Source organism: Carassius gibelio, chromosome A8 (assembly GCF_023724105.1).
Source record: "Carassius gibelio isolate Cgi1373 ecotype wild population from Czech Republic chromosome A8, carGib1.2-hapl.c, whole genome shotgun sequence".
NCBI lineage: Eukaryota > Metazoa > Chordata > Actinopteri > Cypriniformes > Cyprinidae > Carassius > Carassius gibelio.
In genome coordinates, this window is record NC_068378.1 from 13,356,048 (window position 1) to 13,382,383 (window position 26,336).

At 37.6% G+C, this 26,336-nt stretch overlaps 1 protein-coding gene across 1 annotated transcript; it reads left to right on the forward strand.

The window, feature by feature from the left end:
• Positions 1–15,334: 15,334 nt before the first annotated feature.
• On the forward strand, positions 15,335–25,933 carry LOC128018128 (putative uncharacterized protein DDB_G0286901). Its single transcript, XM_052603496.1, has 10 exons — positions 15,335–15,344; positions 16,251–16,403; positions 17,350–17,502; positions 17,868–18,020; positions 18,124–18,288; positions 18,393–18,545; positions 19,457–19,609; positions 19,713–19,758; positions 23,147–24,421; positions 25,829–25,933. Exons 1-10 carry the CDS (start codon positions 15,335–15,337, stop codon positions 25,836–25,838), a joined length of 2,271 nt encoding a protein of 756 aa, XP_052459456.1. The 3' UTR covers positions 25,839–25,933.
• The last annotated feature ends 403 nt before the right edge of the window (positions 25,934–26,336 follow it).

The window sequence follows — 26,336 nt, forward strand, 5'->3', positions numbered from 1 at the left end:
ATGACATTCTGTTCAAGTCAATCCAAAATATTATTTGTATATGTTTTCTCCATTACATTAACAATTTGTATGATTTTCAGTGTGTCTCTCAAATGTGAACCAAACCCAGTGTAAGTGTGAGAATCAGTATGTTTGGTCCTCTGAACAATGCTCTAAACATGGTGTTTGTGGCCCCAATCATAATGATACCTGCAGATGCATCTCTTCTCTTCCAACTGACGGGACGTTCTGCCGGCGACCACCTGGTAATGAAGTCTCTCTTTATTTCTAATCCAAACTGAATAGAGGTTTGATCATAAAATCTGTGCCCTGCCCAGTGTCACTGTTGATGTGATAGTAAAATCTTATGCACATTCTGACCAGTAAATAATTTTCATTTATTCTAAAATGTGCAGCTCCTCTGAAGTCGTTTAAATATTCCATTGACATAAAAATCAATGCTTCAAGAGACGCTGTGGTAGAGCGCTTGAGGACTTTGATTCATGGACAGAAATTGCCCACATGTGTCAAAAAAGGCATAAAAATCTCTGATGTGGACATGACTACAGGTAAGAAAAGTATAAGAGGTATAATGCCATTCTATTCACATTAATCCAATAAATAATTGTTATGTTTTCTCAGATATCTTAACAGTTTGTTTGATTTTCAGTGTGTCTCTCAAATTTGAGCAAAAGCCATTGTAAGTGTGAGAATCAGTACGTTTGGTCCTCTGAACAATGCTCTAAACATGGTGTTTGTGGCCCCAATCATAATGATACCTGCAGATGCATCTCTTCTCTTCCAACTGACGGGACGTTCTGCCAGCGACCACCTGGTAATGAAGTCACTCTTTATTTCTTATTCAAGTTGACAACTGGCATGAAAATAAAAGTACGATTTAGTTTTTTACAGGTTCATTATTTTCGTCTTTACAAAATTTTTGCAGCTCCTCTGAAGTCGTTTAAATATTCCATTGACATAAAAATCAATGCTTCAAGAGACGTTGTGGTAGAGCGCTTGAGGACTTTGATTCATGGACAGAAATTCCCCACATGTGTCAAAAAAGGCATAAAAATATCTGGTGTGGACATCACTACAGGTAAGAGAAATTTAAGAGATGTAATTACATTCTATCCACATTAATCTGAAAATGATTTCTAGATGGGTTCACCAGTATCCTGACAATTTATTTATTTTCAGTGTGTCTCTCAAATGTGAACCAAACCCAGTGTAAATGTGAGAATCAGTATGTTTGGTCCTCTGAACAATGCTATAAACATGGTGTTTGTGGCCCCAATCATAATGATACCTGCAGATGCATCTCTTCTCTTCCAACTGACGGGACGTTCTGCCGGCGACCACCTGGTAATGAAGTCTCTCTTTATTTCTAATCCAAACTGACAAGAGGTATGATCCTAAAATCTGAAGCTGATTTTGACCAGTAGATAATTGTAGTTTATTTTCAACATTTGCAGCTCGTCTGAAGTCGTTTAAATACACCATTGACATAAAAATCAATGCTTCAAGAGACGTTGTGATAGAGCGCTTGAGGGCTTTGATTCATGGACAGAAATTCCCCACATGTGTCAAAAAAGGCATTAAAATATCTGGTGTGGGTATCACTACAGGTAAGAGAAGTTTAAGAAATGTTTTGTAATTCTCTTCTCTTTAAAACAAAAATATATATATGTTTTCTTCAATATATTAACAATTTGTATGCTTTTCAGTGTGTCTTTCAAATGTGAACCAAACCCAGTGTAAGTGTGAGAATCAGTACGTTTGGTCCTCTGAACAATGCTCTAAACATGGTGTTTGTGGCCCCAATCATAATGATACCTGCAGATGCATCTCTTCTCTTCCAACTGACGTGACGTTCTGCCGGCGACCACCTGGTAATGAAGTCTCTCTTTATTTCTAATCCAAACTGAATAGAGGTTTGATCATAAAATCTGTGCCCTGCCCAGTGTCACTGTTGATGTGATAGTAAAATCTTATGCACATTCTGACCAGTAAATAATTTTCATTTATTCTAAAATGTGCAGCTCCTCTGAAGTCGTTTAAATATTCCATTGACATAAAAATCAATGCTTCAAGAGACGCTGTGGTAGAGCGCTTGAGGACTTTGATTCATGGACAGAAATTCCCAACATGTGTCATAAAAGGCATAAAAATATCTGGTGTGGGTATCACTACAGGTAAGAGAAGTATAAGAGGAATAATGCAATTCTATTCACATTAATCCAAAAAATAATTGTTATATGTTTTCTCAGATATCTTAACAATTTGTTTGATTTTCAGTGTGTCTCTCAAATGTGAACCAAACCCAGTGTAAGTGTGAGAACCAGTACGTTTGGTCCTCTGAACAATGCTCTAAACATGGTGTTTGTGGCCCCAATCATAATGACACCTGCAGATGCATCTCTTCTCTTCCAACTGACGGGACGTTCTGCCGGCGACCACCTGGTAATGAAGTCACTCTTTATTTCTAATTCAAGTTGACAACTGGCATGAAAATAAAAGTACAATTTAGTTTTTTACAGGTTCATTATTTTCATCTTTGCACATTTTTTGCAGCTCCTCTGAAGTTGTTTAAATATTCCATTGACATAAAAATCAATGCTTCAAGAGACGTTGTGATAGAGCGCTTGAGGGCTTTGATTCATGGACAGAAATTCCCCACATGTGTCAAAAAAGGCATTAAAATATCTGGTGTGGACATCACTACAGGTAAGAGAAGTTTAAAGGGTTAGTTCATCCAAAAATGAAAATTATGTCATTAATAACTCACCCTTATTCTGTTCCAAACATGTAAGACCTCCTTTTATCTTCGGAACACAGTTTAAGATATTTTAGATTTAGTCCGAGAGATCTCAGTCCCTCCATTGAAACTGAGTGTATGGTATACTGTCCATGTCCAGAAAGGTAAGAAAAAGTAGTCCATGTGACATCAGAGGGTCCGTTGGAATTTTTTGAAGCATCGAAAATACATTTTGGTCCAAAAATGGCAAAAACAACGACTTTATTCAGCATTGTCTTCTCTTCCGTGTCTGTGAGAGAGAGAGTTCAAATCAAAGCAGTCTGGATATCCGGTTCGCGAACGAATCATTCAGTTCACCAAATCGAACTGAATCGTTTTAAATGATTTGCATCTCTAATATGCATTAATCCACAAATGACTTGAGCTGTTCACTTTTTTAATGTGACTGACACTCCCTCTGAGTTCAAGCAAACCAATATCCCGGAGTAATGCATGCACTCAAACAGTACACTGACTGAACTGCTGTGAAGATGAACACCGAGCCAAGCCAGATAACGAACAACAGACTGACTCGTTCACGAGTGAAGAACCGGTTGCATCGGTTTTCGGTTCATCATTAGTTCTTTCGGACAGTTCGATTCAATAAACCGATTGAAGAAAACGGTTCACCGGTTCTTTTGCGCTCGACATAATGACATCATTTGCGATGATTGTCCTTGATTCAAGCCTTCGGTTTACCCGCGCTCATAACACTAGCACAGAATCAGTTCAGAATCAATCACCAAAATAATCAGTTCAGTTCAGATGCCTGGGTGTCGATCTGCTTCATGCTGAATCACACATGCGCAGTATCATCAGCTCCTCGGTTCATGAATCGAACGCGTCTGACAGAAACGGCTATTCACTCGTGAACAAGTCAGTCTATTGTTCGTTATCTGGCTCGGTTCGGTGTTCATCTTCACAGCAGTTCAGTCAGTGTACTGTTTGAGTGCATGCATTACTCGGGGATATTGGTTTGTTTGAACTCAGAGGGAGTGTCAGCCACATTAAAAAAGTGAACAGCTTAAGTCATTTGTGAATGAATCCGTATTAGAGATGCGAATCATTTAAAATATTCAATTCGATTTGGTGAACTGAATGATTCGTTCGCGAACCGGATATCCAGACTGCTTTGATTTGAACTCTCTTTCACAACAGACACGGAAGAGAAGACAATGCTGAATAAAGTCGTCGTTTTTGCCATTTTTGGACCAAAATGTATTTTCGATGCTTCAAAAAATTCCAACGGACCCTCTGATGTCACATGGACTACTTTTTCTTACCTTTCTGGACATGGACAGTATACCGTACACTCAGTTTCAATGGAGGGACTGAGAGCTCTCGGACTAAATCTAAAATATCTTAAACTGTGTTCCGAAGATAAAAGGAGGTCTTACATGTTTGGAACAGAATAAGGGTGAGTTATTAATGACATAATTTTCATTTTTGGATGAACTAACCCTTTAAGAGGTATAATGACATTCTGTTCAAGTCAATCCAAAATATTATTTGTATATGTTTTCTCCATTACATTAACAATTTGTATGATTTTCAGTGTGTCTCTCAAATGTGAACCAAACCCAGTGTAAGTGTGAGAATCAGTATGTTTGGTCCTCTGAACAATGCTCTAAACATCGTGTTTGTGGGCCCAATCATAATGATACCTGCAGATGCATCTCTTCTCTTCCAACTGACGTGACGTTCTGCCGGCGACCACCTGGTAATGAAGTCTCTCTTTATTTCTAATCCAAACTGAATAGAGGTTTGATCATAAAATCTGTGCCCTGCCCAGTGTCACTGTTGATGTGATAGTAAAATCTTATGCACATTCTGACCAGTAAATAATTTTCATTTATTCTAAAATGTGCAGCTCCTCTGAAGTCGTTTAAATATTCCATTGACATAAAAATCAATGCTTCAAGAGACGCTGTGGTAGAGCGCTTGAGGACTTTGATTCATGGACAGAAATTGCCCACATGTGTCAAAAAAGGCATAAAAATCTCTGATGTGGACATGACTACAGGTAAGAGAAGTATAAGAGGTATAATGCCATTCTATTCACATTAATCCAATAAATAATTGTTATGTTTTCTCAGATATCTTAACAGTTTGTTTGATTTTCAGTGTGTCTCTCAAATTTGAGCAAAAGCCATTGTAAGTGTGAGAATCAGTACGTTTGGTCCTCTGAACAATGCTCTAAACATGGTGTTTGTGGGCCCAATCATAATGATACCTGCAGATGCATCTCTTCTCTTCCAACTGACGGGACGTTCTGCCGGCGACCACCTGGTAATGAAGTCACTCTTTATTTCTAATCCAAACTGACAAGAGGTATGATCCTATAATCTGAAGCTGATTATGACCAGTAGATTTTTTTTTTTTCAACATTTGCAGCTCCACTAAAGTCGTTTAAATATTCCATTGACATAAAAATCAATGCTTCAAGAGACGTTGTGATAGAGCGCTTGAGGGCTTTGATTCATGGACAGAAATTCCCCGCATGTGTCAAAAAAGGCATAAAAATCTCTAGTGTGGGTATCACTACAGGTAAGAGAAGTTTAAGAGATGTAATTACATTCTATCCACATTAATCTGAAAATGATTTCTAGATGGGTTCACCAGTATCCTAACAATTTATTTATTTTCAGTGTGTCTCTCAAATGTGAACCAAACCCAGTGTAAGTGTGAGAACCAGTACGTTTGGTCCTCTGAACAATGCTCTAAACATGGTGTTTGTGGCCCCAATCATAATGACACCTGCAGATGCATCTCTTCTCTTCCAACTGACGGGACGTTCTGCCGGCGACCACCTGGTAATGAAGTCACTCTTTATTTCTAATTCAAGTTGACAACTGGCATGAAAATAAAAGTACAATTTAGTTTTTTACAGGTTCATTATTTTCATCTTTGCACATTTTTTGCAGCTCCTCTGAAGTCGTTTAAATATTCCATTGACATAAAAATCAATGCTTCAAGAGACGTTGTGATAGAGCGCTTGAGGGCTTTGATTCATGGACAGAAATTTCCCACATGTGTCAAAAAAGGCATAAAAATATCTGGTGTGGACATCACTACAGGTAAGAGAAGTTTAAAGGGATAGTTCATCCAAAAATGAAAATTATGTCATTAATAACTCACCCTTATTCTGTTCCAAACATGTAAGACCTCCTTTTATCTTCGGAACACAGTTTAAGATATTTTAGATTTAGTCCGAGAGATCTCAGTCCCTCCATTGAAACTGAGTGTATGGTATACTGTCCATGTCCAGAAAGGTAAGAAAAAGTAGTCCATGTGACATCAGAGGGTCCGTTGGAATTTTTTGAAGCATCGAAAATACATTTTGGTCCAAAAATGGCAAAAACAACGACTTTATTCAGCATTGTCTTCTCTTCCGTGTCTGTGAGAGAGAGAGTTCAAATCAAAGCAGTCTGGATATCCGGTTCGCGAACGAATCATTCAGTTCACCAAATCGAACTGAATCGTTTTAAATGATTTGCATCTCTAATATGCATTAATCCACAAATGACTTGAGCTGTTCACTTTTTTAATGTGACTGACACTCCCTCTGAGTTCAAGCAAACCAATATCCCGGAGTAATGCATGCACTCAAACAGTACACTGACTGAACTGCTGTGAAGATGAACACCGAGCCAAGCCAGATAACGAACAACAGACTGACTCGTTCACGAGTGAAGAACCGGTTGCATCGGTTTTCGGTTCATCATTAGTTCTTTCGGACAGTTCGATTCAATAAACCGATTGAAGAAAACGGTTCACCGGTTCTTTTGCGCTCGACATAATGACATCATTTGCGATGATTGTCCTTGATTCAAGCCTTCGGTTTACCCGCGCTCATAACACTAGCACAGAATCAGTTCAGAATCAATCACCAAAATAATCAGTTCAGTTCAGATGCCTGGGTGTCGATCTGCTTCATGCTGAATCACACATGCGCAGTATCATCAGCTCCTCGGTTCATGAATCGAACGCGTCTGACAGAAACGGCTATTCACTCGTGAACAAGTCAGTCTATTGTTCGTTATCTGGCTCGGTTCGGTGTTCATCTTCACAGCAGTTCAGTCAGTGTACTGTTTGAGTGCATGCATTACTCGGGGATATTGGTTTGTTTGAACTCAGAGGGAGTGTCAGCCACATTAAAAAAGTGAACAGCTTAAGTCATTTGTGAATGAATCCGTATTAGAGATGCGAATCATTTAAAAGATTCAGTTCGATTTGGTGAACTGAATGATTCGTTCGCGAACCGGATATCCAGACTGCTTTGATTTGAACTCTCTCTCACAACAGACACGGAAGAGAAGACATTGCTGAATAAAGTTGTCGTTTTTGCCATTTTTGGACCAAAATGTATTTTCGATGCTTCAAAAAATTCCAACGGACCCTCTGATGTCACATGGACTACTTTTTCTTACCTTTCTGGACATGGACAGTATACCGTACACTCAGTTTCAATGGAGGGACTGAGAGCTCTCGGACTAAATCTAAAATATCTTAAACTGTGTTCCGAAGATAAAAGGAGGTCTTACATGTTTGGAACAGAATAAGGGTGAGTTATTAATGACATAATTTTCATTTTTGGATGAACTAACCCTTTAAGAGGTATAATGACATTCTGTTCAAGTCAATCCAAAATATTATTTGTATATGTTTTCTCCATTACATTAACAATTTGTATGATTTTCAGTGTGTCTCTCAAATGTGAACCAAACCCAGTGTAAGTGTGAGAATCAGTATGTTTGGTCCTCTGAACAATGCTCTAAACATGGTGTTTGTGGCCCCAATCATAATGATACCTGCAGATGCATCTCTTCTCTTCCAACTGACGGGACGTTCTGCCGGCGACCACCTGGTAATGAAGTCTCTCTTTATTTCTAATCCAAACTGAATAGAGGTTTGATCATAAAATCTGTGCCCTGCCCAGTGTCACTGTTGATGTGATAGTAAAATCTTATGCACATTCTGACCAGTAAATAATTTTCATTTATTCTAAAATGTGCAGCTCCTCTGAAGTCGTTTAAATATTCCATTGACATAAAAATCAATGCTTCAAGAGACGCTGTGGTAGAGCGCTTGAGGACTTTGATTCATGGACAGAAATTGCCCACATGTGTCAAAAAAGGCATAAAAATCTCTGATGTGGACATGACTACAGGTAAGAAAAGTATAAGAGGTATAATGCCATTCTATTCACATTAATCCAATAAATAATTGTTATGTTTTCTCAGATATCTTAACAGTTTGTTTGATTTTCAGTGTGTCTCTCAAATTTGAGCAAAAGCCATTGTAAGTGTGAGAATCAGTACGTTTGGTCCTCTGAACAATGCTCTAAACATGGTGTTTGTGGCCCCAATCATAATGATACCTGCAGATGCATCTCTTCTCTTCCAACTGACGGGACGTTCTGCCAGCGACCACCTGGTAATGAAGTCACTCTTTATTTCTTATTCAAGTTGACAACTGGCATGAAAATAAAAGTACGATTTAGTTTTTTACAGGTTCATTATTTTCGTCTTTACAAAATTTTTGCAGCTCCTCTGAAGTCGTTTAAATATTCCATTGACATAAAAATCAATGCTTCAAGAGACGTTGTGGTAGAGCGCTTGAGGACTTTGATTCATGGACAGAAATTCCCCACATGTGTCAAAAAAGGCATAAAAATATCTGGTGTGGACATCACTACAGGTAAGAGAAATTTAAGAGATGTAATTACATTCTATCCACATTAATCTGAAAATGATTTCTAGATGGGTTCACCAGTATCCTGACAATTTATTTATTTTCAGTGTGTCTCTCAAATGTGAACCAAACCCAGTGTAAATGTGAGAATCAGTATGTTTGGTCCTCTGAACAATGCTATAAACATGGTGTTTGTGGCCCCAATCATAATGATACCTGCAGATGCATCTCTTCTCTTCCAACTGACGGGACGTTCTGCCGGCGACCACCTGGTAATGAAGTCTCTCTTTATTTCTAATCCAAACTGACAAGAGGTATGATCCTAAAATCTGAAGCTGATTTTGACCAGTAGATAATTGTAGTTTATTTTCAACATTTGCAGCTCGTCTGAAGTCGTTTAAATACACCATTGACATAAAAATCAATGCTTCAAGAGACGTTGTGATAGAGCGCTTGAGGGCTTTGATTCATGGACAGAAATTCCCCACATGTGTCAAAAAAGGCATTAAAATATCTGGTGTGGGTATCACTACAGGTAAGAGAAGTTTAAGAAATGTTTTGTAATTCTCTTCTCTTTAAAACAAAAATATATATATGTTTTCTTCAATATATTAACAATTTGTATGCTTTTCAGTGTGTCTTTCAAATGTGAACCAAACCCAGTGTAAGTGTGAGAATCAGTACGTTTGGTCCTCTGAACAATGCTCTAAACATGGTGTTTGTGGCCCCAATCATAATGATACCTGCAGATGCATCTCTTCTCTTCCAACTGACGTGACGTTCTGCCGGCGACCACCTGGTAATGAAGTCTCTCTTTATTTCTAATCCAAACTGAATAGAGGTTTGATCATAAAATCTGTGCCCTGCCCAGTGTCACTGTTGATGTGATAGTAAAATCTTATGCACATTCTGACCAGTAAATAATTTTCATTTATTCTAAAATGTGCAGCTCCTCTGAAGTCGTTTAAATATTCCATTGACATAAAAATCAATGCTTCAAGAGACGCTGTGGTAGAGCGCTTGAGGACTTTGATTCATGGACAGAAATTCCCAACATGTGTCATAAAAGGCATAAAAATATCTGGTGTGGGTATCACTACAGGTAAGAGAAGTATAAGAGGAATAATGCAATTCTATTCACATTAATCCAAAAAATAATTGTTATATGTTTTCTCAGATATCTTAACAATTTGTTTGATTTTCAGTGTGTCTCTCAAATGTGAACCAAACCCAGTGTAAGTGTGAGAACCAGTACGTTTGGTCCTCTGAACAATGCTCTAAACATGGTGTTTGTGGCCCCAATCATAATGACACCTGCAGATGCATCTCTTCTCTTCCAACTGACGGGACGTTCTGCCGGCGACCACCTGGTAATGAAGTCACTCTTTATTTCTAATTCAAGTTGACAACTGGCATGAAAATAAAAGTACAATTTAGTTTTTTACAGGTTCATTATTTTCATCTTTGCACATTTTTTGCAGCTCCTCTGAAGTTGTTTAAATATTCCATTGACATAAAAATCAATGCTTCAAGAGACGTTGTGATAGAGCGCTTGAGGGCTTTGATTCATGGACAGAAATTCCCCACATGTGTCAAAAAAGGCATTAAAATATCTGGTGTGGACATCACTACAGGTAAGAGAAGTTTAAAGGGTTAGTTCATCCAAAAATGAAAATTATGTCATTAATAACTCACCCTTATTCTGTTCCAAACATGTAAGACCTCCTTTTATCTTCGGAACACAGTTTAAGATATTTTAGATTTAGTCCGAGAGATCTCAGTCCCTCCATTGAAACTGAGTGTATGGTATACTGTCCATGTCCAGAAAGGTAAGAAAAAGTAGTCCATGTGACATCAGAGGGTCCGTTGGAATTTTTTGAAGCATCGAAAATACATTTTGGTCCAAAAATGGCAAAAACAACGACTTTATTCAGCATTGTCTTCTCTTCCGTGTCTGTGAGAGAGAGAGTTCAAATCAAAGCAGTCTGGATATCCGGTTCGCGAACGAATCATTCAGTTCACCAAATCGAACTGAATCGTTTTAAATGATTTGCATCTCTAATATGCATTAATCCACAAATGACTTGAGCTGTTCACTTTTTTAATGTGACTGACACTCCCTCTGAGTTCAAGCAAACCAATATCCCGGAGTAATGCATGCACTCAAACAGTACACTGACTGAACTGCTGTGAAGATGAACACCGAGCCAAGCCAGATAACGAACAACAGACTGACTCGTTCACGAGTGAAGAACCGGTTGCATCGGTTTTCGGTTCATCATTAGTTCTTTCGGACAGTTCGATTCAATAAACCGATTGAAGAAAACGGTTCACCGGTTCTTTTGCGCTCGACATAATGACATCATTTGCGATGATTGTCCTTGATTCAAGCCTTCGGTTTACCCGCGCTCATAACACTAGCACAGAATCAGTTCAGAATCAATCACCAAAATAATCAGTTCAGTTCAGATGCCTGGGTGTCGATCTGCTTCATGCTGAATCACACATGCGCAGTATCATCAGCTCCTCGGTTCATGAATCGAACGCGTCTGACAGAAACGGCTATTCACTCGTGAACAAGTCAGTCTATTGTTCGTTATCTGGCTCGGTTCGGTGTTCATCTTCACAGCAGTTCAGTCAGTGTACTGTTTGAGTGCATGCATTACTCGGGGATATTGGTTTGTTTGAACTCAGAGGGAGTGTCAGCCACATTAAAAAAGTGAACAGCTTAAGTCATTTGTGAATGAATCCGTATTAGAGATGCGAATCATTTAAAATATTCAATTCGATTTGGTGAACTGAATGATTCGTTCGCGAACCGGATATCCAGACTGCTTTGATTTGAACTCTCTTTCACAACAGACACGGAAGAGAAGACAATGCTGAATAAAGTCGTCGTTTTTGCCATTTTTGGACCAAAATGTATTTTCGATGCTTCAAAAAATTCCAACGGACCCTCTGATGTCACATGGACTACTTTTTCTTACCTTTCTGGACATGGACAGTATACCGTACACTCAGTTTCAATGGAGGGACTGAGAGCTCTCGGACTAAATCTAAAATATCTTAAACTGTGTTCCGAAGATAAAAGGAGGTCTTACATGTTTGGAACAGAATAAGGGTGAGTTATTAATGACATAATTTTCATTTTTGGATGAACTAACCCTTTAAGAGGTATAATGACATTCTGTTCAAGTCAATCCAAAATATTATTTGTATATGTTTTCTCCATTACATTAACAATTTGTATGATTTTCAGTGTGTCTCTCAAATGTGAACCAAACCCAGTGTAAGTGTGAGAATCAGTATGTTTGGTCCTCTGAACAATGCTCTAAACATCGTGTTTGTGGGCCCAATCATAATGATACCTGCAGATGCATCTCTTCTCTTCCAACTGACGTGACGTTCTGCCGGCGACCACCTGGTAATGAAGTCTCTCTTTATTTCTAATCCAAACTGAATAGAGGTTTGATCATAAAATCTGTGCCCTGCCCAGTGTCACTGTTGATGTGATAGTAAAATCTTATGCACATTCTGACCAGTAAATAATTTTCATTTATTCTAAAATGTGCAGCTCCTCTGAAGTCGTTTAAATATTCCATTGACATAAAAATCAATGCTTCAAGAGACGCTGTGGTAGAGCGCTTGAGGACTTTGATTCATGGACAGAAATTGCCCACATGTGTCAAAAAAGGCATAAAAATCTCTGATGTGGACATGACTACAGGTAAGAGAAGTATAAGAGGTATAATGCCATTCTATTCACATTAATCCAATAAATAATTGTTATGTTTTCTCAGATATCTTAACAGTTTGTTTGATTTTCAGTGTGTCTCTCAAATTTGAGCAAAAGCCATTGTAAGTGTGAGAATCAGTACGTTTGGTCCTCTGAACAATGCTCTAAACATGGTGTTTGTGGGCCCAATCATAATGATACCTGCAGATGCATCTCTTCTCTTCCAACTGACGGGACGTTCTGCCGGCGACCACCTGGTAATGAAGTCACTCTTTATTTCTAATCCAAACTGACAAGAGGTATGATCCTATAATCTGAAGCTGATTATGACCAGTAGATTTTTTTTTTTTCAACATTTGCAGCTCCACTAAAGTCGTTTAAATATTCCATTGACATAAAAATCAATGCTTCAAGAGACGTTGTGATAGAGCGCTTGAGGGCTTTGATTCATGGACAGAAATTCCCCGCATGTGTCAAAAAAGGCATAAAAATCTCTAGTGTGGGTATCACTACAGGTAAGAGAAGTTTAAGAGATGTAATTACATTCTATCCACATTAATCTGAAAATGATTTCTAGATGGGTTCACCAGTATCCTAACAATTTATTTATTTTCAGTGTGTCTCTCAAATGTGAACCAAACCCAGTGTAAGTGTGAGAACCAGTACGTTTGGTCCTCTGAACAATGCTCTAAACATGGTGTTTGTGGCCCCAATCATAATGACACCTGCAGATGCATCTCTTCTCTTCCAACTGACGGGACGTTCTGCCGGCGACCACCTGGTAATGAAGTCACTCTTTATTTCTAATTCAAGTTGACAACTGGCATGAAAATAAAAGTACAATTTAGTTTTTTACAGGTTCATTATTTTCATCTTTGCACATTTTTTGCAGCTCCTCTGAAGTCGTTTAAATATTCCATTGACATAAAAATCAATGCTTCAAGAGACGTTGTGATAGAGCGCTTGAGGGCTTTGATTCATGGACAGAAATTTCCCACATGTGTCAAAAAAGGCATAAAAATATCTGGTGTGGACATCACTACAGGTAAGAGAAGTTTAAAGGGATAGTTCATCCAAAAATGAAAATTATGTCATTAATAACTCACCCTTATGCTGTTCCAAACATGTAAGACCTCCTTTTATCTTCGGAACACAGTTTAAGATATTTTAGATTTAGTCCGAGAGATCTCAGTCCCTCCATTGAAACTGAGTGTATGGTATACTGTCCATGTCCAGAAAGGTAAGAAAAAGTAGTCCATGTGACATCAGAGGGTCCGTTGGAATTTTTTGAAGCATCGAAAATACATTTTGGTCCAAAAATGGCAAAAACAACGACTTTATTCAGCATTGTCTTCTCTTCCGTGTCTGTGAGAGAGAGAGTTCAAATCAAAGCAGTCTGGATATCCGGTTCGCGAACGAATCATTCAGTTCACCAAATCGAACTGAATCGTTTTAAATGATTTGCATCTCTAATATGCATTAATCCACAAATGACTTGAGCTGTTCACTTTTTTAATGTGACTGACACTCCCTCTGAGTTCAAGCAAACCAATATCCCGGAGTAATGCATGCACTCAAACAGTACACTGACTGAACTGCTGTGAAGATGAACACCGAGCCAAGCCAGATAACGAACAACAGACTGACTCGTTCACGAGTGAAGAACCGGTTGCATCGGTTTTCGGTTCATCATTAGTTCTTTCGGACAGTTCGATTCAATAAACCGATTGAAGAAAACGGTTCACCGGTTCTTTTGCGCTCTACATAATGACATCATTTGCGATGATTGTCCTTGATTCAAGCCTTCGGTTTACCCGCGCTCATAACACTAGCACAGAATCAGTTCAGAATCAATCACCAAAATAATCAGTTCAGTTCAGATGCCTGGGTGTCGATCTGCTTCATGCTGAATCACACATGCGCAGTATCATCAGCTCCTCGGTTCATGAATCGAACGCGTCTGACAGAAACGGCTATTCACTCGTGAACAAGTCAGTCTATTGTTCGTTATCTGGCTCGGTTCGGTGTTCATCTTCACAGCAGTTCAGTCAGTGTACTGTTTGAGTGCATGCATTACTCGGGGATATTGGTTTGTTTGAACTCAGAGGGAGTGTCAGCCACATTAAAAAAGTGAACAGCTTAAGTCATTTGTGAATGAATCCGTATTAGAGATGCGAATCATTTAAAAGATTCAGTTCGATTTGGTGAACTGAATGATTCGTTCGCGAACCGGATATCCAGACTGCTTTGATTTGAACTCTCTCTCACAACAGACACGGAAGAGAAGACATTGCTGAATAAAGTTGTCGTTTTTGCCATTTTTGGACCAAAATGTATTTTCGATGCTTCAAAAAATTCCAACGGACCCTCTGATGTCACATGGACTACTTTTTCTTACCTTTCTGGACATGGACAGTATACCGTACACTCAGTTTCAATGGAGGGACTGAGAGCTCTCGGACTAAATCTAAAATATCTTAAACTGTGTTCCGAAGATAAAAGGAGGTCTTACATGTTTGGAACAGAATAAGGGTGAGTTATTAATGACATAATTTTCATTTTTGGATGAACTAACCCTTTAAGAGGTATAATGACATTCTGTTCAAGTCAATCCAAAATATTATTTGTATATGTTTTCTCCATTACATTAACAATTTGTATGATTTTCAGTGTGTCTCTCAAATGTGAACCAAACCCAGTGTAAGTGTGAGAATCAGTATGTTTGGTCCTCTGAACAATGCTCTAAACATGGTGTTTGTGGCCCCAATCATAATGATACCTGCAGATGCATCTCTTCTCTTCCAACTGACGGGACGTTCTGCCGGCGACCACCTGGTAATGAAGTCTCTCTTTATTTCTAATCCAAACTGAATAGAGGTTTGATCATAAAATCTGTGCCCTGCCCAGTGTCACTGTTGATGTGATAGTAAAATCTTATGCACATTCTGACCAGTAAATAATTTTCATTTATTCTAAAATGTGCAGCTCCTCTGAAGTCGTTTAAATATTCCATTGACATAAAAATCAATGCTTCAAGAGACGCTGTGGTAGAGCGCTTGAGGACTTTGATTCATGGACAGAAATTGCCCACATGTGTCAAAAAAGGCATAAAAATCTCTGATGTGGACATGACTACAGGTAAGAAAAGTATAAGAGGTATAATGCCATTCTATTCACATTAATCCAATAAATAATTGTTATGTTTTCTCAGATATCTTAACAGTTTGTTTGATTTTCAGTGTGTCTCTCAAATTTGAGCAAAAGCCATTGTAAGTGTGAGAATCAGTACGTTTGGTCCTCTGAACAATGCTCTAAACATGGTGTTTGTGGCCCCAATCATAATGATACCTGCAGATGCATCTCTTCTCTTCCAACTGACGGGACGTTCTGCCAGCGACCACCTGGTAATGAAGTCACTCTTTATTTCTTATTCAAGTTGACAACTGGCATGAAAATAAAAGTACGATTTAGTTTTTTACAGGTTCATTATTTTCGTCTTTACAAAATTTTTGCAGCTCCTCTGAAGTCGTTTAAATATTCCATTGACATAAAAATCAATGCTTCAAGAGACGTTGTGGTAGAGCGCTTGAGGACTTTGATTCATGGACAGAAATTCCCCACATGTGTCAAAAAAGGCATAAAAATATCTGGTGTGGACATCACTACAGGTAAGAGAAATTTAAGAGATGTAATTACATTCTATCCACATTAATCTGAAAATGATTTCTAGATGGGTTCACCAGTATCCTGACAATTTATTTATTTTCAGTGTGTCTCTCAAATGTGAACCAAACCCAGTGTAAATGTGAGAATCAGTATGTTTGGTCCTCTGAACAATGCTATAAACATGGTGTTTGTGGCCCCAATCATAATGATACCTGCAGATGCATCTCTTCTCTTCCAACTGACGGGACGTTCTGCCGGCGACCACCTGGTAATGAAGTCTCTCTTTATTTCTAATCCAAACTGACAAGAGGTATGATCCTAAAATCTGAAGCTGATTTTGACCAGTAGATAATTGTAGTTTATTTTCAACATTTGCAGCTCGTCTGAAGTCGTTTAAATACACCATTGACATAAAAATCAATGCTTCAAGAGACGTTGTGATAGAGCGCTTGAGGGCTTTGATTCATGGACAGAAATTCCCCACATGTGTCAAAAAAGGCATTAAAATATCTGGTGTGGGTATCACTACAGGTAAGAGAAGTTTAAGAAATGTTTTGTAATTCTCTTCTCTTTAAAACAAAAATATATATATGTTTTCTTCAATATATTAACAATTTGTATGCTTTTCAGTGTGTCTTTCAAATGTGAACCAAACCCAGTGTAAGTGTGAGAATCAGTACGTTTGGTCCTCTGAACAATGCTCTAAACATGGTGTTTGTGGCCCCAATCATAATGATACCTGCAGATGCATCTCTTCTCTTCCAACTGACGTGACGTTCTGCCGGCGACCACCTGGTAATGAAGTCTCTCTTTATTTCTAATCCAAACTGAATAGAGGTTTGATCATAAAATCTGTGCCCTGCCCAGTGTCACTGTTGATGTGATAGTAAAATCTTATGCACATTCTGACCAGTAAATAATTTTCATTTATTCTAAAATGTGCAGCTCCTCTGAAGTCGTTTAAATATTCCATTGACATAAAAATCAATGCTTCAAGAGACGCTGTGGTAGAGCGCTTGAGGACTTTGATTCATGGACAGAAATTCCCAACATGTGTCATAAAAGGCATAAAAATATCTGGTGTGGGTATCACTACAGGTAAGAGAAGTATAAGAGGAATAATGCAATTCTATTCACATTAATCCAAAAAATAATTGTTATATGTTTTCTCAGATATCTTAACAATTTGTTTGATTTTCAGTGTGTCTCTCAAATGTGAACCAAACCCAGTGTAAGTGTGAGAACCAGTACGTTTGGTCCTCTGAACAATGCTCTAAACATGGTGTTTGTGGCCCCAATCATAATGATACCTGCAGATGCATCTCTTCTCTTCCAACTGACGGGACGTTCTGCCAGCGACCACCTGGTAATGAAGTCACTCTTTATTTGTAATTCAAGTTGACAACTGGCATGAAAATAAAAGTACAATTTAGTTTTTTACAGGTTCATAATTTACATCTTTGCACAATTTTTGCAGCTCCTCTGAAGTCGTTTAAATATTCCATTGACATAAAAATCAATGCTTCAAGAGATGTTGTGATAGAGCGCTTGAGGGCTTTGATTCATGGACAGAAATTGCCCACATGTGTCAAAAAAGGCATAAAAATATCTGGTGTGGGTATCACTACAGGTAAGAGAAGTATAAGAGATGTAATTACATTCTATCCACATTAATCTGAAAATGATTTCTAGATGGGTTCACCAGTATCCTAACAATTTATTTATTTTCTAGTTTGTCTCTCAAATTCAAACCAAACCCAGTGTAAGTGTGAGAATCAGCACGTTTGGTCCTCTGAACAATGCTCTAAACATGGTGTTTGTGGCCCCAATCATAATGATACCTGCAGATGCATCTCTTCTCTTCCAACTGACGGGACGTTCTGCCAGCGACCACCTGGTAATGAAGTCACTCTTTATTTCTAATCCAAGGTGACAGTTAATGTCAATGTAAAATCTGATGCTGATTCAGATTTTTTTTTTTTTTTACATTTGCAGCTCCTCTGAAGTCGTTTAAATACACCATTGACATAAAAATCAATGCTACAAGAGACGTTGTGATAGAGCGCTTGAGGACTTTGATTCATGGACAGAAATTGCCCACATGTGTCAAAAAAGGCATAAAAATATCTGGTGTGGGTATCACTACAGGTAAGAGAAGTATAAGAGGAATAATGCCATTCTCTTTCCATTAAAACAAAAAGTTATTTTTATATGTTTTCTCCATTACATTAACAATTTGTTTGATTTTCAGTGTGTCTCTCTAATGTGAACCAAACCCAGTGTAAGTGTGAGAATCAGTATGTTTGGTCCTCTGAACAATGCTCTAAACATGGTGTTTGTGGCCCCAATCATAATGATACCTGCAGATGCATCTCTTCTCTTCCAACTGACGGGACGTTCTGCCGGCGACCACCTGGTAATGAAGTCTCTCTTTATTTCTAATCCAAACTGACAAGAGGTATGATCCTAAAATCTGAAGCTGATTTTGACCAGTAGATATTTTTTTTTCAACATTTGCAGTTCCTCTGAAATCGTTTAAATATTCCATTGACATAAAAATCAATGCTTCAAGAGACGTTGTGATAGAGCGCTTGAGGGCTTTGATTCATGGACAGAAATTCCCCACATGTGTCAAAAAAGGCATAAAAATATCTGGTGTGGGTATCACTACAGGTAAGAGAAGTTTAAGAGATGTAATTACATTCTATCCACATTAATCTGAAAATGATTTCTAGATGGGTTCACCAGTATCCTAACAATTTATTTATTTTCTAGTTTGTCTTTCAAATTCAAACCAAACCCAGTGTAAGTGTGAGAATCAGTACGTTTGGTCTTCTGAACAATGCTCTAAACATGGTGTTTGTGGCCCCAATCATAATGATACCTGCAGATGCATCTCTTCTCTTCCAACTGACGGGACGTTCTGCCGGCGACCACCTGGTAATGAAGTCTCTCTTTATTTCTTATTCAAGTTGACAACTGGCATGAAAATAAAAGTACGATTTAGTTTTTTACAGGTTCATTATTTTCATCTTTACAAAATTTTTCCAGCTCCTCTGAAGTCGTTTAAATATTCCATTGACATAAAAATCAATGCTTCAAGAGACGTTGTGGTAGAGCGCTTGAGGACTTTGATTCATGGACAGAAATTCCCCACATGTGTCAAAAAAGGCATAAAAATATCTGGTGTGGGTATCACTACAGGTAAGAAAAGTATAAGAGGAATAATGCCATTCTCTTTCCGTTAAAACAAAAAGTTATTTTTATATGTTTTCTCCATTACATTAACAATTTGTATGATTTTCAGTGTGTCTCTCAAATGTGAACCAAACCCAGTGTAAGTGTGAGAACCAGTACGTTTGGTCCTCTGAACAATGCTCTAAACATGGTGTTTGTGGGCCCAATCATAATGATACCTGCAGATGCATCTCTTCTCTTCCAACTGACGGGACGTTCTGCCGGCGACCACCTGGTAATGAAGTCTCTCTTTATTTCTAATCCAAACTGACAAGAGGTATGATCCTAAAATCTGAAGCTGATTTTGACCAGTAGATAATTGTAGTTTTTTTTTTCAACATTTGCAGCTCGTCTGAAGTCGTTTAAATACACCATTGACATAAAAATCAATGCTTCAAGAGACGTTGTGATAGAGCGCTTGAGGACTTTGATTCATGGACAGAAATTGCCCACATGTGTCAAAAAAGGCATAAAAATATCTGGTGTGGGTATCACTACAGGTAAGAAAAGTATAAGAGGAATAATGCCATTCTCTTTCCATTAAAACAAAAAGTTATTTTTATATGTTTTCTCCATTACATTAACAATTTGTATGATTTTCAGTGTGTCTCTCAAATGTGAACCAAACCCAGTGTAAGTGTGAGAATCAGTACGTTTGGTCCTCTGAACAATGCTCTAAACATGGTGTTTGTGGCCCCAATCATAATGATACCTGCAGATGCATCTCTTCTCTTCCAACTGACGGGACATTCTGCCGGCGACCACCTGGTAATGAAGTCTCTCTTTATTTCTAATCCAAACTGAATAGAGGTTTGATCATAAAATCTGTGCCCTGCCCAGTGTCACTGTTGATGTGATAGTAAAATCTTATGCACATTCTGACCAGTAAATAATTTTCATTTATTCTAAAATGTGCAGCTCCTCTGAAGTCATTTAAATACACCATTGACATAAAAATCAATGCTTCAAGAGACGCTGTGGTAGAGCGCTTGAGGACTTTGATTCATGGACAGAAATTGCCTACATGTGTCAAAAAAGGCATAAAAATATCTGGTGTGGGTATCACTACAGGTAAGAGAAGTATAAGAGGTATAATGCCATTCTATTCACATTAATCCAAAAAATAATTGTTATATGTTTTCTCAGATATCTTAACAGTTTGTTTGATTTTCAGTGTGTCTCTCAAATGTGAACCAAACCCAGTGTAAGTGTGAGAATCAGCACGTTTGGTCCTCTGAACAATGCTCTAAACATGGTGTTTGTGGCCCCAATCATAATGACACCTGCAGATGCATCTCTTCTCTTCCAACTGACGGGACGTTCTGCCAGCGACCACCTGGTAATGAAGTCACTCTTTATTTGTAATTCAAGTTGACAGCTGGCATGAAAATAAAAGTACAATTTAGTTTTTTACAGGATCATTATTTTCGTCTTTACAAAATTTTTGCAGCTCCTCTGAAGTCGTTTAAATATTCCATTGACATAAAAATCAATGCTTCAAGAGACGTTGTGATAGAGCGCTTGAGGACTTTGATTCATGGACAGAAATTCCCGACATGTGTCGAAAAAGGCATAAAAATCTCAAGTGTGAACATAACTACAGGTAAGAGAAGTCATTTCTTTATGTCCACATTAATATGAAAATGATTTCTAGATGGGTTCAACAGTATCCTAACAATTTGTTTATTTTCAGTGTGTCTCTCAAATGTGAACCAAACCCAGTGTAAATGTGAGAATCAGTATGTTTGGTCCTCTGAACAATGCTATAAACATGGTGTTTGTGGCCCCAATCATAATGATACCTGCAGATGCATCTCTTCTCTTCCAACTGACGGGACGTTCTGCCAGCGACCATCTGGTAATGAAGTCTCTCTTTATTTCTAATCTAAACAATCAAAACAAAGACAATTTGTGTTTTCATCAAGTATTGACAATTATCAATATGTTATTTTGGTTATGAGAAGAAGTTTTTGTATTATTTTAGATTGTTTACGGTAAAATCCTAATCTTAGAATGTTTTTTTCCATCAAAAACAGTTATTATTTATATATAAATTGTTGTTTTCTATCCTCTATTTAAACCTGTGGTTTGAACCCTCTGTTTGAAGAGGCGTGTCTGCTGTGAGATGTCAATGTGAACGAGCACTGCTATGATTGGCTAACATCTTTGCATGTGAAATGAATATTACATGAACTCTCTGGATTTTTTCAAAGTTTTTTAAACCAAGAAAGTTTTTTCTTTAGCTAACAGCGGTGTGGCGCATGTGATTGACGAACAGACATGAGTTGTTCAGAACACACCTCCGTGAATGCATACAATGAAGACGGATGTTAGGGATGTCATGTAATGATTAAAATTCATATTTTAAACTGGGGAATTAATTTTGAGTTTTGAAACTTGCAGTATGTTTTATTGGAAAGTATCCCCCATATGCATAAATATCAAGAACATTTTAAGGCCCAATGTTTCTTTATTAATACCCAAAGGTAAATTTGTTGTGCAGTCATGCACCTTCACACACTTCACCCCCAAAAGTATATTCAATAATATCATCTGCTTCTATTTTTATTCATTAATTCTATCGCTGCAGGTACACAAGTATTCCTATATTGTTAAGTTCTCCACCTAGGGGCCACAATCTGGCTGCCAGTGTGAAGGAGCTGAAACTCAGCGAGTAAAGGGTGTTAATAATCTCTAATAACACCACTCACCTTAAAATGCAACTGGTTGGAGAATAGACCTGATAGGTTAGGTTGTGATTCCCTTATAATACTAGCTGGTGTCATCATAGCTTTATCAATGTGAAATCTGGACAACTTTCTAAGGCAAAAAAGACGCTGATGTCCCTTTTTTACATAAAATCTCACAGTTCTTTTCAAAGGACAGTTTAGAGTGTATGACTGTAACAAGATATTTGTAATTTCAACACAGTCTATTGCTTGGTCTTTTATGATTGTAGTCTTATAATGTAAATCACAGGTCTATGATCATGTCCTTTGTTTCAGTTAAATTTAACTCCTCATAAAATTCATCAAATCAGGTGACAAACTCCTCAATAATCAGACCATGACCAGATTCATTGTCATGGCAAACTCACAATAACGGTATCATTAGCAAATTTCAACATAGTGCTATTTGCATGCTTACTTTGGCACATATAGGTATACAAAATATAAATAATAGGGATGAAAGGACATGTCCCTGAGGTTTACCCATAGACAAACATAATAAATCTGATAAAATGCCATTTACCTTCACTATCTGTGTTTGACTTGTTAACAAAATCCAATAACCAACGTACCAAATTGTTAGATTCTATCAATCTCATAGGCTAAAATGTGAGATTGGGTGGTAGTGAACGCTGAGGAAAAGTCAATAAACAACACTCCAGCATGAGTATTACTCCCTTCCAAATGCTTATAAAAAAGATTTAGCAGAGTAATTGTAGCATCCTCAACTCCTCTGTGTGCCCTATAAGCAAACTGTAAGGGGTAGAGAGCTTGTTTGGTTTGCCTTACAATCTCTTACTTCACAAGCTTTTCAAAAGTTTTAATTACAAGAGAAGTTGGGGTTACTAGCCTGAAATCATTGAATTCCTTGGGACTATTACGTTTAGGGACCGGGATAGTGATACCTGCTTCAACAGGTTAGGTACACATTGAAAATATAAGGAAAAATTCAAAATATCATTTTAAATAGTACTTAATTAGTTTGCACAGTATTTCAGTAGTTTGCCAAAAATGTTGTCTTGGCCAGGACTCCTAGTTAAGTTTAGAGAAAGAAAAGAGTTTTCAACTGCTCTCTGTCCCAGGATCAGATGATGATTATCATTGTGTTTGCATTTCAATTCCTAGGGGAATTGAAGGGGTGTGCAAGGGGTGTGTAAACTTATGTCCACAACTATACAGTATATATATATATATAGAGAGAGAGAGAGAGAGAGAGAGAGAGAGAGAGAGAGAGAGAGAGAGAGAGAGAGAGAGAGAGAGATGGTATGCACACTTATTTTAATGGAAAAATAAATCCTCTATCCTTAGGTCAATCTACCACAACAAAACCACCTCCTACAACAGAGCTAACAACAAAAGCAACAGTGCCACCAATGTCATCATCGCCTCCACCAACAACAACGGTGGCACCAACAACAACAACACTGGTACCATCTACAACGGCAGCACCAACAATAACAACACTGGCACCGACAACAACGACGGCACCAACAACAACAACACTGGCATCAACAACAATGGCGGCACCAACAACACCAGCACCAGCAACAACGGCAAAAACAGTAACAACACCAAATTCAACAACAAAGCCAAAACCAGTAACAACACAGGATTCAACAACGCAGAAACCAACAACAATGACAAAAACAATAACAACACAGAATTCAACAATAACGGCAAAAACTGCAACAACCCAGAATTCAACAACAACGCCAAAACCAGTAAGAACAAAGAATTCAACAACGCAGAAACCAACAACAATGACAAAAACAATAACAACACAGAATTCAACAATAACGGCAAAAACTGCAACAACCCAGAATTCAACAACAACGCCAAAAACAGTAACAACACAGAATTCAACAACAATGGTGAAACCAGTAACAACACCAAATTCAACAACGCAGAAACCAACAAAAATGCCAAAAACAGTAACAACACAGAATTCAACAACAACGCCGAAACCAGTAACAACACAGAATTCAACAACAATGCCAAAACCAGTAACAACACAGAATTCAACAACACCAAAACCAGTAACAACACAGAATTCAACAACAATGCCCAAAACAGTAAAAACACAGAATTCAACAACAACGCCGAAACCAGTGACAACACAGAATTCAACAACAACGCCGAAACCAGTAACAACACAGAATTCAACAACAACACCAAAACCAGTAACAACACAGAATTCAACAACAATGCCAAAACCAGTAACAACACAGAATTCAACAACACCAAAACCAGTAACAACACAGAATTCAACAACAATGCCCAAAACAGTAAAAACACAGAATTCAACAACAACGCCGAAACCAGTGACAACACAGAATTCAACAACAACGCCGAAACCAGTAACAACACAGAATTCAACAACAACACCAAAACCAGTAACAACACAGAATTCAACAATGCAGAAACCAACAACACCAAAAAGACTAACAACATGGAAAACAACAACAGTGCCAAAAACAGTAACAACACAGAATTCAACAGCGCAGAAACCAACAACAAAGCCAAAAACAGTAACAACAGGGAAACAAACAATAACGCCAAACGCAGTAACAACACAGAAGCTTGGTAAGCAGCAATGACATTACAATAATTTTTATGTAAATTTTGGAAGACTGCAACTAAAATGAATCTAAAAAAAAGATGTTTCCCTCATAATGAATCTTATAAACATATTTATAATTAATGCCTGAAACTAATTGGCTGGTGCACAGATTATTTAAATTGAAATCTAATTAATTAAATGTACATTTTTACATTTAGCTGTCTAACCCTTAACATAGAAGCCATATTCTCTGGCAGAAACCTATGTGCATTAATAACCTGAAAATTATTTAAACAACTGAACTTGGTAAAAATGTCCAGACATTTTGTATGAAATATCTTTAAAAATAATACTGAGCAGGAATAAGGCCAACGTATTGTGGAAAAGAAAAACAAAATCTGCAATTATCTAGTCACTTTTTAGCAGTTATATAGTTGCGATCAATATGGCCAACCCTTCCAATAAAAGTCCATGTTTTATCCATTAGTCCGATTCATTTAGGCATATATGAACACTATAATATATATGAGCAAGATGGTCTTGGCTAGAACTCAGATTGTGTTGGGAAAGCAATCTGACCAAACAGACAAACAAACCGAGCTGTATCATAATTCATTATGACAAATGCATTAAGTAAATTACAGCTTTGTCTAATTGTTTGGGTGATCACATTACTTTTTGCAGTTGAAAACCTAGTATACCCTAAAATGTCATTGCCCTTCTCTAAAACAGCTGCATTGCATGAATGCTGTGCTAATGAATTTTTGAGCCTGCCTCTCACTGATAAATGTATTTCAGTCATGAAAATTTGCAGGGTAGTTTGTAACACATTTTATTATGAACAATATAAATGTAAATAGATTTGGCAGACTAGATCTGCTAGGCTGCTGCTGCTAAAATAAAATAAATACAGAGAAGTAAACTCTACTGAAAACCCCTCTACTGAACCCCAAGAGTGTATCATAGTAAAACATGCTGCTGCAAGACAAAGGACAACCTCATAGTACATCTAGACAGTTGGAGCTGCGGAAGAAAGGGGCTTTAGTAGACTAAGCGTGCACACAGTGCTCTATCCAGTCGAAGAGGAAATTGAAGGTGTGCATTGATAGAAATAAATTATTGATTGGCTGCAAAACTGCTGAAGAGACTTTTAAGATTTGTAAGATTTTCTTTTTTTTACACACACACACACACACACACCGGTTTTCCTATCATTATAGGAACATTCCATAGGCGTAATGGTTTTTATGCTGTACAATCTTTATTTTCTATCCCCCTTACCCTAACACCACCTCTCACACAAAACATTCTGCATTTTTAGTTATTCAAAAAACTCAGTTCTGTATGATTTATAAATCTTTTCATGCTTATAAAAGCTGCTTTTATTTATGTTCGTACTGTTTTTTGTTTTTTTCTCTATTTCACTGCAGTAAATCGTGAGATGTCACTGGCAATTGACGAGACTTACGATGCAAACCTGAATAACCAAAACAGTGACAAATTCAAGAAATACAAAGCAGATATTGAGAAGGCAGTAAGTGTTGAATAAAAACATCTTGTACTATATGCAATATGAATTATTTATTATCAATGTTTTTGTTAGGATATTAATTCAACCATGTAGTAAAATTCTCATGTGTTTTAATTGAAAAATATATGTCAAAAGAGAAAAGTGCTTTACATTTAAAAAAATAACTTACTTACCAACTTCGTTGTGACAACACAATATTAAAAGCAGTTTTTAAAAAATTATCTGACACAGCTTTGTCTCATGTAGATCAAAAACAGCTACAACAATGTAAATGGTTTCGATTCTGCTACTGTCACTGGTTTCAGGTAGGATATTTTTTCTCCCTAAAATTTCTGCTTGGTTATGGTCATCATGTTTTTTATGTAAACTGCATTTGTTTTTGTGTTTGAGCAGGCCTGGAAGTGTGA